This window comes from Macadamia integrifolia, chromosome 8, assembly GCF_013358625.1.
Source record: "Macadamia integrifolia cultivar HAES 741 chromosome 8, SCU_Mint_v3, whole genome shotgun sequence".
Lineage (NCBI taxonomy): Eukaryota > Viridiplantae > Streptophyta > Magnoliopsida > Proteales > Proteaceae > Macadamia > Macadamia integrifolia.
In genome coordinates, this window is record NC_056564.1 from 13,610,181 (window position 1) to 13,624,750 (window position 14,570).

The 14,570-nt window shown below is 37.5% G+C and overlaps 1 protein-coding gene across 1 annotated transcript; it reads right to left on the reverse strand.

Annotated features, from left to right (window-relative positions):
- Positions 1–6,935: 6,935 nt before the first annotated feature.
- LOC122085733 (dnaJ protein homolog) lies at positions 6,936–9,934 on the reverse strand. Its single transcript, XM_042654261.1, has 6 exons — positions 9,509–9,934; positions 8,633–8,798; positions 8,389–8,530; positions 8,013–8,289; positions 7,692–7,890; positions 6,936–7,603 (listed from the first exon to the last, which is right to left on the reverse strand). Exons 1-6 carry the CDS (start codon positions 9,656–9,658, stop codon positions 7,278–7,280), a joined length of 1,260 nt encoding a protein of 419 aa, XP_042510195.1. The 5' UTR covers positions 9,659–9,934; the 3' UTR covers positions 6,936–7,277.
- Between the last annotated feature and the right edge of the window lie 4,636 nt (positions 9,935–14,570).

Genomic DNA, 14,570 nt, shown 5'->3' on the forward strand with positions numbered 1-14,570 from the left:
AAAAAAAGATGTTAATTAATCAAAAGTCCAACTGATCACTGCGTCTATATTGTAAATATGTAGTGATGAATAATCCAGCCAAAGTAATCAGACATGCCTTAAAGAAATGAGGACTAAGCAAGCAGGGACAAACCTCCTGTATTCAATAAAGGTCAAAGACAAGATCAGAAATATTTCAATTACATCGATAGTAAACCTTACCTAAAAATACCTCTTAATAAAAGTAAAGAGATCAATAATGAAGTTTGGGAGGAGAATAACCTCATTAAGACCCGTAGCAAAAGCAGGCATATAGTTAACCAACTAATATATTTATTTATTTTATTATTATTATTTTAACAATGAGTGTTCAACCGTTCGATCTGACTAATTTTGTGGGCCTATATTGATTTCATAATCGCATGGATTGGGTCATACTAAGGTTGAATGAGAATTATTTAAATTTTACTGAAAACAATGAAGAGCAGTAAACACCCCTATGTGAGTAGCCCCAAAGAGATAAGAGTCAAATTTTAGAACCGTATGCTTACTTAGGCAAGGGTCTCTTGTCAACTGGGTTACCCCCTTAGGCTATGTTTGGTACCCAAGAGAAAAAAATAAAAAATAAAAGTATAAAAACTGTACTATTTTTTTGGTTTAAAAAATTCTCATTATGCTTAACATGTCTAGAACCAAGAGAATATTCTTTTTTTTTTTTTTTGAAATTTTCAAAATTTACTTTAAGAATGGTTGAAGTTTTATTTTGCTACAAAAACAAAAATCTTGCTAAAAACATAAGAAAACACAGAAAAATACAAGAAAAAAATCTTTTTTTTTTCTTTTAATAGTAACCAAACATACATATTCTTTTATTTTTTTTTACCATTTCTTTTCTCTTTTTTTTTTCTAGATTTTTTTATCTTTTTCATCTTTTCTTTTCTTCTCTTGGCTACAGAACACAAAGACCAATAATTTTTCCTTGTAAAACATGCATGATATTCAGAAATTTCCCTTCACAAATTTTTTTCTTTGGAGGTAAAAATTCCCATTCACATTTGAGCTACTATCTAAATATAACTATAGCTACAATGATAGCTTTTTTTTTTTTTTTTTAATTACATACACCAAGCATGGCCAAGGAGACAAAGAGGGAAAGACTTGGAAACCCTACTCTTGTGAAAAGGTTTGAGTGAAAACACTGAAAATTTCTCAATTGATGGCTCATTGAAAATCTCACTAATTAATCTGAAACAATTAATTTGGAACCCAATATACTGAATTGGTTTGGCAGTACTTCCCTGCTCGCTTCATTCCTAAATAGATAAATTTATTAAAATAGAAGATTAGAAGTAGGGGTGAAACAGGGTCGGGTTGGGTTGGGTTTCTTAAAATCCTAACCCAACCCTAGGTTCTCAAAATTCAACCCAGGCCCAACTCTGCCGGGTTCATACCAACCCAACCCGGCCCTAATTGACCCTATTAGGGCCGGGTTGGGTCGGGTTAGCCTGGGTTGGATTGACCTTGGCTTCTATAATGGTTGGATTAATCTTGATTGACATGTTTTTTCCATTCATATCTCATATATTAAAAAATTATAGAAAAATAAAATACTTATTGAAGGCCTAATTTCTATTATAAAGATGCAAGGTTAAATTTCGGGCCAGGTTGAGGCCTCAACCCTAACCCAGGGTTGGGGTTTTTCAACCCTAACCCACCCTCAGGGTCAAAAAACTTGGCTCAAACCGTGTTTGGGCTCAGGGCAGGTCAAGGTGGGTTCGGGTTGTCAGGGTCAAACTTTTACCCCTAATTAAAAGTATGCGGCTTACTTTAGACTGAAGGCAAATGGAGATAAATAAGACTCATATATCAGACAAGAGTGAACTAACAATCAAAGTCCTGATTCTTTGAGCAAGGGAACATGTCAATGAGGTATGACAAAACAATATCGAATATAGAAGGTTAATTAGATCATTTCTTGAGAGAATGCGATAGACATGAAGATTCTAACATACCATGCATAGGTGGCTCAAAGAATCTTACCCTATATTATATGGGAAAATGTTATCTCTCCAACAATCCAATGAAATGACATATCTACTCTTTGTTGAGGGAAGAAAGATAGATATACAGAGCTATGGTCTAGGCAACACTCCTAGACCGAAAACACTTTCTCATATTATGGGCCCGTTTGGTATCGTTCTAAAAAAACGTTTCTGGAGTTTTTTCGTTCTATTGGAACGAAAAAACAGAATCTTCTGTTTGGTGCACTTATGGTCCGTTTCTGTTTTTTTGGAACAAAAAGTGAAAAAAAAACTGAAAAAACGAGATTTGACAGAACTCCAAAATGGAGTTCCGTCTTCCCAGTTTCGTTCCATTTTACAAAAAAAAATAAAAAAATTTCCCGATAAAAATCTGAAATTTTAAAACACCATTTTTTCGTTTAAAAACTGTGTTTTGACACAGAAACTGAAATTTTCGTTTTTGAAACGAAACAGCGTTTCTGGAACAGAAACGATACCAAACAGGCCCTATATGTATGGGAAAGAGTTCACGCTTCGAGAGCGCGGCCTACACCAGCACTACCTATGTGTGTTATGTGTATCTCTCTCCCCCCCCCCTCAATAAAGGACAAAGATGTCATTTCATAAGGGTAGAAAAGAGAAATAGACACATGGGACTGTTAGTGTGGGCCATGCTCCCAAACAAAACATTTTCCTCATATATATATATATTGTTGTTTTATGGTTGTCCTTGTTGGCAACTTGACCACGTGGCGGTTGACGCAGCCAGTTTGGGTGACGTGGATGAAAATGATGACATAGCAGTGTCTAGTGTCACCGATGAGATAATAGAGCAGCTTGGTATGCATAGAGTGGTTTAATACATCATTAATAGGTGGTGCGGGTTTCTAGATCAAAACTGGTAAAATTGGTCTATTTACGATCGGGGGCATTTTCGGTAGTGAAAATGACATTTTTGGAATATCATTTCTTCATAAAAAATATAGATTGTAATTTATATAGTCCAGTGCATCTGATTTTGTCGCATTCCGATACCGTATGAAGAAGTTACGACATTTGTGGCAGTCGAGGGCAGTTTCGGCATTGAAGATGAATTTTTTAAATGAGGTGTTCTCCATGTAAAAATACAACAAAAATACAATCTTCCCAACGGTTCTAATTTCATTGCGTTTCGATTCCGTATGAGAAAGATACGTCATTGAAAAGTCTAAGGGCATTTTGGTCTTTTTATATGGATGATTCAGATGATTGAGTCTTCTGAAAAGTCGTAGAGGATCCAGTTACGGTTCCAACGCACTTTGTTTCATCTCGATCGGATATCGTATGAAAAAGTTATAAGTGTTTCTGTAAAGTCGGTTCGAAAATCCAAACCAAAAATCCATCCGTTTCTCTCGATGTTGGGTGGATTTTTTGGAATTTATTTTTGAAATTTTAAGGGCTTTTGTGAAATTTCAAGATTTTGAAGGTCTGAGTTGCAAGGGATCTTTAAGCACTAAAATATATGGAGATAAGGGCTTGATTGTAATAAAGAAGAGTAAAGGGAAGTGAAATGGATGGTCACGATTCGACCACGTAGGCTTGATGTCCATCCAAAAGCTGCTGAGATTTTGCACTGACATGGACGAGATAGATGCTTGAGCATAGGATTTGATTTGTTAGGTGCATAATTCTTGATGCTTTGGCACTACACCTTATTAAGACATGTTGGTGTGTTTTGCGCGTGTATAGAAGATATAAAAAAGATTTCAATCTTAATGATCTCATGAAATCTGATTAAAGCCATCATGGAGGATTCGTATCCAACGGTCGATAAGCCTTTCACTTTTGTGAGTGGGAGACAATCTCCCTTAAAATCCGAAAAAGTAACCAATCATAGATCGACAACAAAAAGTGCATGCTGACTGCTGACGTCATCATGACGTCATTAGTTGACTATTTTATTCGAATCTTGTGGTTGAGATTTATTATCCGTTATTTTAATCGGACGGTCTATATTAAGAGATTCTCCTTGATGAGATCTTCCGCCAGATTTGCGCCACTGTTGCGCGCACCGCCGGTGTAGCCTATGCCACTCCTACGAAGATTCAATTTCAGACTATCTCATTGCTCCAACTTCAAATGGTCATATCTCCCTCATTTAAACTCAGATTTGGGTGAATCAAGTTGCAGCTTCTTCGTTTTTTCAAGCCCTACACCATGGAGGCAAGAAAATTGAGTTTTGAGTGAAAGAATGCTACGATTTTGGTAGGAGAAGCTTCCCCTCTTTGTTGGTCCTTGAATGAACATAAATACTTGATAATAAATGTTCTTAGGCCAATAAATGAGGTAAAAGAGGTGGTTGAAATGTGTTAATGGTACATTAACTCAAAGCCAAGGAGGAAGAGAAGAAAGCAATAATGTGTTTGCTTTGAAGAGCAAGAAGCCAAGGAGAGAGAAGGTGTGAGCACCAAACTTGTCAGTACAAGTTTCCAGTCATCCCAGGCAATCGGTTGTGAGATTATCTAACCTTTGATTTTACATTATATGCGTGTATGTATGCTAGGGTTAGTTGTCGATGAATGTATACATACTAGGTTAGTTGTGGATGAACTGTAAGCATGCTAGCTACTTGTGGATGTATTTGCTAGACAAGGCTTAATTGTAGGGCATTGATATAAGCCCCAATTTACTGTATTATTTATTGTGTGCTTAGTGGGTGCTAAGCACCGGGAGTGGGTGCTCCCGTGTAGTGGGTGCTACACATTGTATCGGTACTATGAGTGTCATCTCAGCTTCGGCTTGAGAAAATTGGGTGTGGGTGCTCCCGACTGTGGGTGCAGTCAAAAGTAGTGTATTGAGGAGGTACGAAGCCTTTACAGGCACTACTCCGGGGATATAGGCAAATTGCCAAACCTCGTAAAAACCCTGTGTTGTGGGTGCTTGTTGTTTGCATTTTATATTTAAGTACGTGAAATGTGGAATGGGTGTGCACACTTGGAAGTGCCTATGAAAGGCTGAGTGTGCATATGACTGTGTGCAAACAGGGATAGGTATATCAGGTTTTTCTTGGCCAGACATTGGACAAGTTTTTAGGGATCGGAATTGGACTCACTGATTCACCCCCCTCTTAGTGACTGCCGGGTTACAACATATATATATATATATATAATTTATTTATAGGGGTGGGGATTGCTACCTAGTCATGTGACCATTGCACCAGCTTAATGACCAAGGGAGGCGCACAAGCATTCATCTGGGGCCATGATCCCCACCCCCACCCCCACCCCCAGAAAAAAAAGATCTCTTGATTTTCCCCTTTTTTTTTTCTGGAATCAAACTGAATTAGTGCAAAGATAGGGAGGAGAGATGGAGACGACAAAGGCAAGGTAAGGGTGGGGGAAGGGAGAGGTACAGAAGGCAAAGGTAGGAGTGAAGTTGTGAGAATCATGTGGAGCATAAGTGAGCTAGGGCTATGTTTGGTTGCAAGGGATGTCTAAGAGGAAGGAAAGTGAAATTCATATTTAAAAAAAAAAAAAAAAAAAAACCTTTTATGATCATCGCTCCTATGAATCTATGATCCCATATGATTATTAATAAACTAGTTCATTTTTTTAACCACATCTTTTTTCTTTTTCTTTTTTTATTAAAAAAAAAAAACTATATCTAATAATGACACATTTTACATGTATTTTTATTTTACATATTATAACAAAAGATTTTGAATGTAGAGTTGAAGTAATATTTAATAATTATAAATAGAATAATTTGAAGTTAATGATATAATCAGAATAATGATTACAAACATTTCTTTTTTAAGCATAAAAATTTCACTTTCCTTTCATTAAATACTCCTTCCAACCAATTAATACTCCTTACAACCAAATGGATTCTAAGACTATGTTTAATAACCAAGAAAAAGAAAATCAAAAAATTTTGAATTTGAAAAAAGAGATAAGACACATCAAAAATCATTTTGTAATCTATCTTTTTTGTCCTAGCCTAAGGGATGGTGGTTAAGGGAGGCTAGTTAAGGGAATAATTAAAAGGGAAATTCAAGGATTTTGAGAAAGAGAACTGTAGTTTCCCAGGGAATCAGAAAGGAAGGATACTTTCCTAGTGAGAGCAAGCATAAGAGTGACAGCAGTTAGCCGAATTTTTGGAGAGAAGCTCTTCTGTGCCTTCTAATTTTTTACCGTCTCTACGATGTGCACCTGTTGTCAGCGACAAAAACTAGGTCAACGAAGGGAGTACCAAGACTTGATCCCCGACTCGACTCCCCAAGGTATATCACATGGAGATTGTGACCATCAAGGCAGCCAAGGGTATTGGTTATTAAGGTACTTAATGTGTGACATGAAGGCATGCTACCGAGTTTAAATCGCCTCTATAGACCATACCTGTATTACTCATTTTGCCCAACCAAATGTAGAACTGATGATATTCTTTATTCATGTCCACTTCTCTATACAACCAAACCTACTAGGCTACTACCACTACCACCACCACCACCACCACCACCACCACCACCACCAGCAGCAGCAGCAGCAGCAAACTGTTATGCACTGACAAGATGACCTTCACTGAACCTTTCAAAGTTCAAACTATGAGCCAGACGAGACACACACAATCTGCCACAACTTCCACACATTATTATTAGATGGCCTTTTCAGCCCCAGTCAACACTAACCTCAGCTACTACTCTATTTTGGTGTCAGGTGGTGCAAACAGCTCATGTGTTCCACTCCTCAGCAAATGATAGCACCACCGAAATTATCGACATGGAAATTATGCAAGTGGGCGGGCAGAGACCCCTGTTCCTCTCACCACTGCTTCTCAAGGCTCCACTCCTTCCCCCCACCCCAACCCGAGTTCCCAGAGTCCCAAATCCCAACCCCACCAGCAAATCTCCACAACACAAGTTAAAACATACAAATAGGATGAACAGCAAGGACGGTATATAATCCACCGCTCTAAGTAGTGGAAGGAAGAATTCTATAAATCACCTTATCTATATAAAAGCTCATAACATTAGTTCAAAAATACAAAATTTGATCCCCCACCCCACATTGTTACCACCACCACCCCAACCCTATCATCATCTCATCATATGTTCATTTATCTAGAATTGTAATTGCGAAAAGGAAACGCACCCCCCACCTCAGACCCTTCCCTCTTTACCTTTCCTTGCTTAGTTTCTCCCACCTTCATTAACCAGAATTTCCCTTTCCCCTTCCCCATCTGTCCTCTTACCTTGTCTGTCTACCCACTCACCCACCCACCCACCCACCCTCATTTAAATCACTGCTGGGCACACTGTACTCTCTGGGCACCACCATGTCCCTCCTCGTCTTCATCATAGGCTTCTTGTGCCTGGGCTTGTGCCTGCTTCCTCCGCATCTCCTCTTCGATGTTGACATCATGCAATGTGGTCTCCTCGCACTCATCCAGCTCCATATCTGTCAGCTGAGATGATGTCCTTGGCGGAAGCACAGCCTCTAGTGCCTTGCATTGCTCAGGCGTCAATGAATCAGGGAACTCTACCGTGAAGTGTATGTATAGTTTCCCCCTCATAAAATTCCTCTGGTACATTGGCATACCCTCATCGTTGATTGCCTTGAATTGATCTGGTTCCAATAACCACCCCAAGAAAGATTGAATAAATAACCAGTCAACCACCATGAATCAATAAGTAAGACGTCCCAAATGCCTTACCAGGTTTGACGACTTCTCCTGGGTTAGATTTGATAAGGAGCTGCCTGCCATCCAAGTGAGTCAATATGAAATGGAAGCCACACAGCGCTTCTGTGAGGGACAAGGTGTGCTCATAGAATAGATCGTCTCCCTTCCTCTTGAACTTGAGATTCTCCTTCTGCTGTAGGACAAATACTATGTCTCCTGTGATGGTGTCAGGCTACATAACATTGCCAATCACAAGATCATTGCATTAGCATATTTCTACATATTTCTCAGAAACAGAATCACTTGGGCAGGGGAAAAATAAATAATGGAGGAGAAGAGGGTCGGCTTAAGTACCGCTTCATCAGCTTCCCCTGGGAAAGTAATCCTCTGTCCATTCTGCATTCCCTTCTCAACAATAACCTCCAGCACCTTCTTCTCCAGTACAACCTTCTCACCCTTGCATTGAGGGCAGCGGTCTTTGTCACTGATGGTCTCTCCAGTGCCCTTGCACTCATTACATGGGTGTTGCATCTGCTGGATCATGGAAGGACCAAGTTGCCTGATCGACACCTTCATTCCAGACCCTTGACAACCAGGACATTTCATCACAGCGCCAGATTTAGAACCTTTACTGGAATTCATCAAACAAAGAAAATATCAGTAACATTAAGAACAAACACAAAAAATATGTACATAAGAGTGCATTGCCTGCAAGTGTTCCATCACTCACCCCTTGCACTTGGAGCAGATCACATTCCTTGAGAGGGAGAGTTTCTTCGCCGTACCGCTGTACAAATCCTCCAGAGAGACTTTGAGGGGATGGATCACATCCTCACCCCTTCTCTGTCTTCGGCCTCTGCTGCTACCACCACCTGGTCACCACAAGCATTTCATAGCCAAAGCAAACAAACTTAATATATCTAAAGATTCAATCAACAGAAATAGGGTAATGTAGATTGATAAAATCCAATTACCTCCAAACGGGCTACCACCAAAGAAAGACTGGAATATGTCAAACGGATCATGGGCACCAGCACCTCCACCCATTCCTTCCTTAAGTGCATCTTCACCATACTGATCATAGATTTCACGCTTCTCAGGGTCGCTCAAAACCTCATAAGCTTGAGCCAACTCCTTGAACTGCAGCAACACAGAAATCCCAAACTCTAAAGTCAAATTCAGCAGCAGTGAGAAGTTATAGAACATTGATTAATCTGAAACGCAATTCAACTCCTTACATGGCCAGATTGCTAGAAATCGGACATCACAAGACACACCCTAACCATCAAGACATCCTACATCGTCTCATTCAAATCACTGATAAGTTGTGCTAAATTAGAGGTAGGGTACGGCGATCCTAACCATCAAACAGATGGGCGGATACCCATGAGACTAATCACATATCATATGCAAAACGTATAATTCTCCATCCCATGAAGTTAACTAATCAATGTACTTTTCACAACTCCCAGCGACGTCAGTAATGAGAACCCACTCTCAAGCTCCGATAAAAACGAAGCAAATTTTCCTCGCAGTGGTTACTAAACCAATTCTTGAAATAAGCCAATGAAACAAATTTCAGAACGCACCACTTGAAAGAAACAACACAGGTAACAGATTTATAAACAATCCATCCATATTCTAAAACCAAACTGGCATGACGACGATAGGGTGAAGTTTTTACAAGGGAGGAAGTACAGGCAAAGGAGGAACAAAAAAAAGATTCCAAATTTATGTGAGCAAAGGAATCAAACAACCAAAACATATGTAAGCGCTCTACTGAAAGAGATGAAAGCAGGAGAAACTGGAAAGATCACACAATAAACTAATGCTACGAAGTAATACAATACCTTCTCAGGGTCTCCACCCTTATCCGGATGGTTCTTGATGGCTGCTTTCTTGTAAGCTTTCTTCAGATCATCCGGCGAAGCATTCTTTGAGACACCGAGGATCTCATAGTACTTAGTGTTATCACTTTTCTTAGGCGCCCGACCAAACATGTTTACTCAATCTCAAAGAACCTCAAAAACCTTCAAAAATCAAAACCTAATTACGATCTCTCGATCGATCTTGTCAATCAAGAAGACAGGCCAATACCCAATATCGATCAAAATCTCAAACCAGAGAAACAGATTTCCGTTCCAAACAAAGACAAACACAGTCGAGAAACCCTAGCTTCTACCAAAAGAAAGATTCACGAAACCCTAACGAGATCGCCTGGAAGAAAAACAGCTATTAAGAACCACAGGTCCGCAAAAGCAGAGAGAAGGCAACGAGTCTTTAATGGGTGGGGATTTATACTTGAGGTTACATTAATATTATTTTTGTGATGGACGGTAAGGATTGATTCTAATAGAATCTCGTGGGTTTCACCGCTCAATTACTCATAGAGCAACCATGGAAAAGAAGGGTCTGGAATCCTCGCCAGTCTTCTGGTTGGGAGGGAATGTAACTTCTCCTGATAGATGCTTTATCATCGGCTTAAACTTTCCTTCCAGACCCTTCGGAGAAACGACCCTTCCTAACTTTTTTTTTTTTGGGAAAATCCGTTGCGTACGGAGAGCATATTCCGAACTAACCCACTTCTACCTAGGCTATGTTTGGATACTCAGAAAAAAAAAAAAGGCATAGTGAGATAAAAATTATGATGAAAACTCTTTGCCATCATTGTTTTTTCTTTGGAGCCTCTGTTTTTAATCATAGATTTCTTCCATTGCGGATGACTGTGAACTTTCGATGATCAAATCAAGTTTTCGGAAGTGGTTATTCATCATGTTACAGGTTGGATCAGATCGAAATCAGTTCGTTTTTTGTCAATTACCCTAAAATGACCCTCACCTATTTAGACCTGATAGTAGTCGAACTAAAAATCTCACTTTGAAAGACATTGTGCTTCTCCTATATGGGAAAGAGGAGAGGGGAGTGAGAAAGAATGTTTCGAGTGGAGCGACAAAGACCTGTTCTTTTTTACAATAATATTTTTTTCATCTCCTCAGACGAGACTAATTCGACATCTTAACTTGACTTTCTAAGCTCCTTTTTCCATGAAAAGACAATGCACCTAACCACCTAGCGTAGAGAATCCTTATCCCCGCATTAATTAAAAAAAAAAATCTTGTTCACTTCAAAGGTTTAGAATTGCCAAAGCTAGGTGAGGCGTGCTATTGTGAGGCGTTGTCAAATATTAACATTACATATCTATAGACCAATTGATTGACCATAAGTATGATACGATTGACCGCTATCTGAGAGAAGAAAAGTATTTTTTCTATCAAAAGACAAAGGAGTTTACCTAGATGGAAATGGGGTTTATCCATATGGTGAGAAATATTTAGCATACAATTTTCTTGGATCTTTATTACTTCTTCTGCGTTAGGAAATGTTAAGGGTGATAGAAGATTCTAGTTTTGATTTTTGAGTTTGCTACGAATCTCTCCAGATTTTCTATTGTCAACATTATTTTTTTCTCGGTAATGTCGAGAAATATAGGAAAGAGAGATTTTTCTCGCCACCATTGATGTTTTCATTTGTAACCATTTCTATCCAACGAAACACAGCCTAGGTGTATGACAAGATGTTAAAGAGATATAAAAAATAAATAACGCACTTTACACGTTGATACTTGCACTTGGTTTCATTTCTGTGTTAGAAAATGAAAGCAGCATTCTTTAGTATTATTATTATTATTTTGGCATGAGATTGTCAAAATATTTATTTTTGGTAACCGTTGACTATTAAACTATTAATATTATATTTTGAAAGAAAAAAAAATTTGTTACATAAAAAAGAGGGTCAAACTAATCGAACTTCTCTAAATTTGTATTAGACCCAATTGTCTAATTGCCTACTACTAAGCTAGAAGCACATCTCTAAAGGATCGAGTCTACAAATATGGCAGGAAAATTTTTATTTTAATTAAAAAAAAAAAAAGTATCAACTAACTGGTGAGAGACTTTGATAATTTGTGTGAAGGTCGTGATTGAATCATGCCTTCTCTTTTTTCTTCAATCCTCCAATCAAATATTTTTTTAAAACATAAAATGAGAGAAAATATAAGAGGCAACCAAAATTTGTATTGAATCAAATTTACAAAAAGTTGTAACCCAATGCAAATCTCAATTATGAGGTGTATAAGGGGATTCATAAATATAGGTGGCCTCCATCTTGCATTGTCTAGAGGGTTTCTTTTAATGTTGGTCACTAATTTGGGTGAAAGGAGGATCCTCATGACTAGGACAAATAGAGAAGAGTAGGTGAGATTAACAATTTTGTGTATTAGCATGTAAAAGAATTCACACATGGATTACCTTTCTACTTTTGAATAAGAAGTTGTCACTTTTAAGCTATGTATAGAAGTCATGAAAAAAAAATAAAAAACAATAAACAAAAAAATTTGGATTTAAAAAAAGAGATAAATATAAAAAAATCATTGTATAATCAATTTTTTATTTTTATCTTTTTATGTATTTTTTATTATTTTCTTTTATTTTTTATGTTACCAAACATAACTTTTAGGGATGAATTTCTAACTCAATGTTTGACAATTGGGCTCTAACACTTAATATCAATTATTAATTAATTAATTATTTTATAGATTAATATTTTTTTTCTTTCTAAGAATTTTTTTTATTATTAATCAATAAAGGTCGCCCACAAGCCTAGTGTGGGTCTTGTCAAAACTATTCACCGTCGATTTGGACAGATCTTTACAGTTCGAATTCTAGGTTGTTACTGCAATCATATTTATAAGGCTTCCATTTGGTGTTAGGTGCCCTACAGGCTATATGAACTTTACCTTCTGTTTTTTGGTAAGCACATGCCCTATGCTTTCATGTGATAATAGACTAACCTGTCTCAGTCAGCTCTCAACAGTGCCTAGCGTAGTCGGTTGGGAATTACTTATCCAAGCACGTGTCTGGCATGCTTGGTATTTAAGGAAATAGGATTCTATGTTTACACAGAGTAATGATAGTACGAGTCAACATCTAATACTTTCCTTATGTTTTCTATCATTATAAGGATAAAATTGATATATTTATAAATAAAAAGAATAAATGTTAGACGTTGATTTGTACAATCAGGTGATTATATGAATAATTGATCCATTTTCGTATTTTTTTAATCTCACCCGTCTTAAAAGTTTTGTTTTTTAAATAATTTTACACTTGATCTTATAACAAGGTATTGGGCTCGTCTATAACACAGGGTTGTGCTACATGATCTATAGCACAGCATCGCAACTTGATATGTGTAAATTTTTTAATCAAATGGCATGAATTGTTGAGAACGTATAGAGTGCGATAGACATGCGATACATTTGATTATCAAACCAAACGGGATCGTTTTCCCCGTGTATCACAGTTGGCGACCTCTCCCTCGCGGTGTACAAATGATCTAGAAATCCGCCCATTCTCAATTGCCAAAGCCATATCCGAAGGTATACTATCCAAAGACCTCCCTACCTGCGTAAGTGCCATAATCACCTGCCGTTTCAACGGGGAGATGGAGTTTGAGGTTTTGGAAGCAGCGATGTGGCCAAGAGAGGAAGGAGAAGCAAATGATGAACGGTGGTGACTAGACTTGGCAAAGCCAATAGAGCGTGTCGACAGATTGAAAGTAGCAGTGATCGCCATTGACTTGTTCTTCTTTGACTCATTCATTCTCTCATACCAAGCATTAAAGAGAGGATTTAGATCTTGTGCATCACTCATTCTCCGACTCGTTCGATGTCCCTTGATAATGATGGAAAGGTCGCTGGCGGTGATATGTGGTGAAAACGATCCCGTTTGGTTTGATAATCAGATGTATTGCATGTCCATCGCAGTCTCTACGTTCTCTACAATTAAGGCAATTTGATTAAAAAATTACATGTGTTAAGTCATGGTGTTGTGCTACAAATTGTGTAGCACAACCCTATGCTACAAACTGAGCCCGATCCGATAACAAGGACTGATCAGTATTAATATCGGCCATAGGGGTGTCAATTGGTCAATTCGGCTTGGTTTCGATTGGGTTGAATCAGTTTCGGTCTAAGAACGAGGGAGAACAAAACCAATCCATTAAGGAACTTCGGTTTTGGTTTTAGTCTGGTTTTGTTTCGGTTGATTTCGATTTTTCAATATTGGGTTAATACCTGTTTAGATTGGTTTATTATTGGGCTAAAACCATAATTAAATATTACATTCATAACTTATATTGACAAAATTTAATGAAAAAAACACTTTAAATTTATGATTAAATCATGGTTTATCGTTGTAAGGGAAAGATAGCTAATATTGAAACTAATGGATAACAAATTACTAAGAAGATAACTAATATTAAAATCACAAAATGAACCCTATTATTCAATCATTAGTTTGTATAGTGAACAAGGAAATCAATGGAAGCATTATTACAATTTACAAATCAATTTATCTATTCATAACCTAATATTCAATGATTTGTAACAATTACTTTTACTATAAAAAATGTTATCACTAATATTGGAAAAAAAATGGATAGTCAATAAATCGATTTATAATCTAATAATCATTTATTTTTTTATCGGTTTCATTCAGTTTGGTTTGGTTTGATTATTGGGCGGTTCAATTTAGATTGGTTTTCAACTGATCTTAACATACTTTAGTCCAAAATCAATTCAATAAGGATCGATTTGATTCGATTCGAATTTTATCGATTGGTTTGAATCGATTTTATCACTTCAAATTAGGTTTTGACACCCCTAATCGGCCTCAGCCAATACCAATACATTAATCTCTGGTTGGTGGTGGCAATAGCACGCTATTGTTGACTTTTCTCGTTTGCAGTAGTGTATCACAGTTTTGTTGAAGTATCGAACTAGGGGCAGTTCCGGAAAACGACTTAAAGGTATCAATCAAAGATTCAAAGGCCCATTATTGATCAGTCATCAGT

Bases quoted from the DNA above. Each gene is read 5' to 3' on its own strand.
- LOC122085733 (XM_042654261.1), bottom strand. From the start codon at position 9,658: ATGTTTGGTCGGGCGCCTAAGAAAAGTGATAACACTAAGTACTATGAG. The intron at 8,799-9,508 runs GTATTGTATTAC...GTGTTGCTGCAG, and splicing joins AGGGTGGAGACCCTGAGAAG to TTCAAGGAGTTGGCTCAAGC. The intron at 8,290-8,388 runs GTGAGTGATGGA...GATGAATTCCAG, and splicing joins ATCTGCTCCAAGTGCAAGGG to TAAAGGTTCTAAATCTGGCG.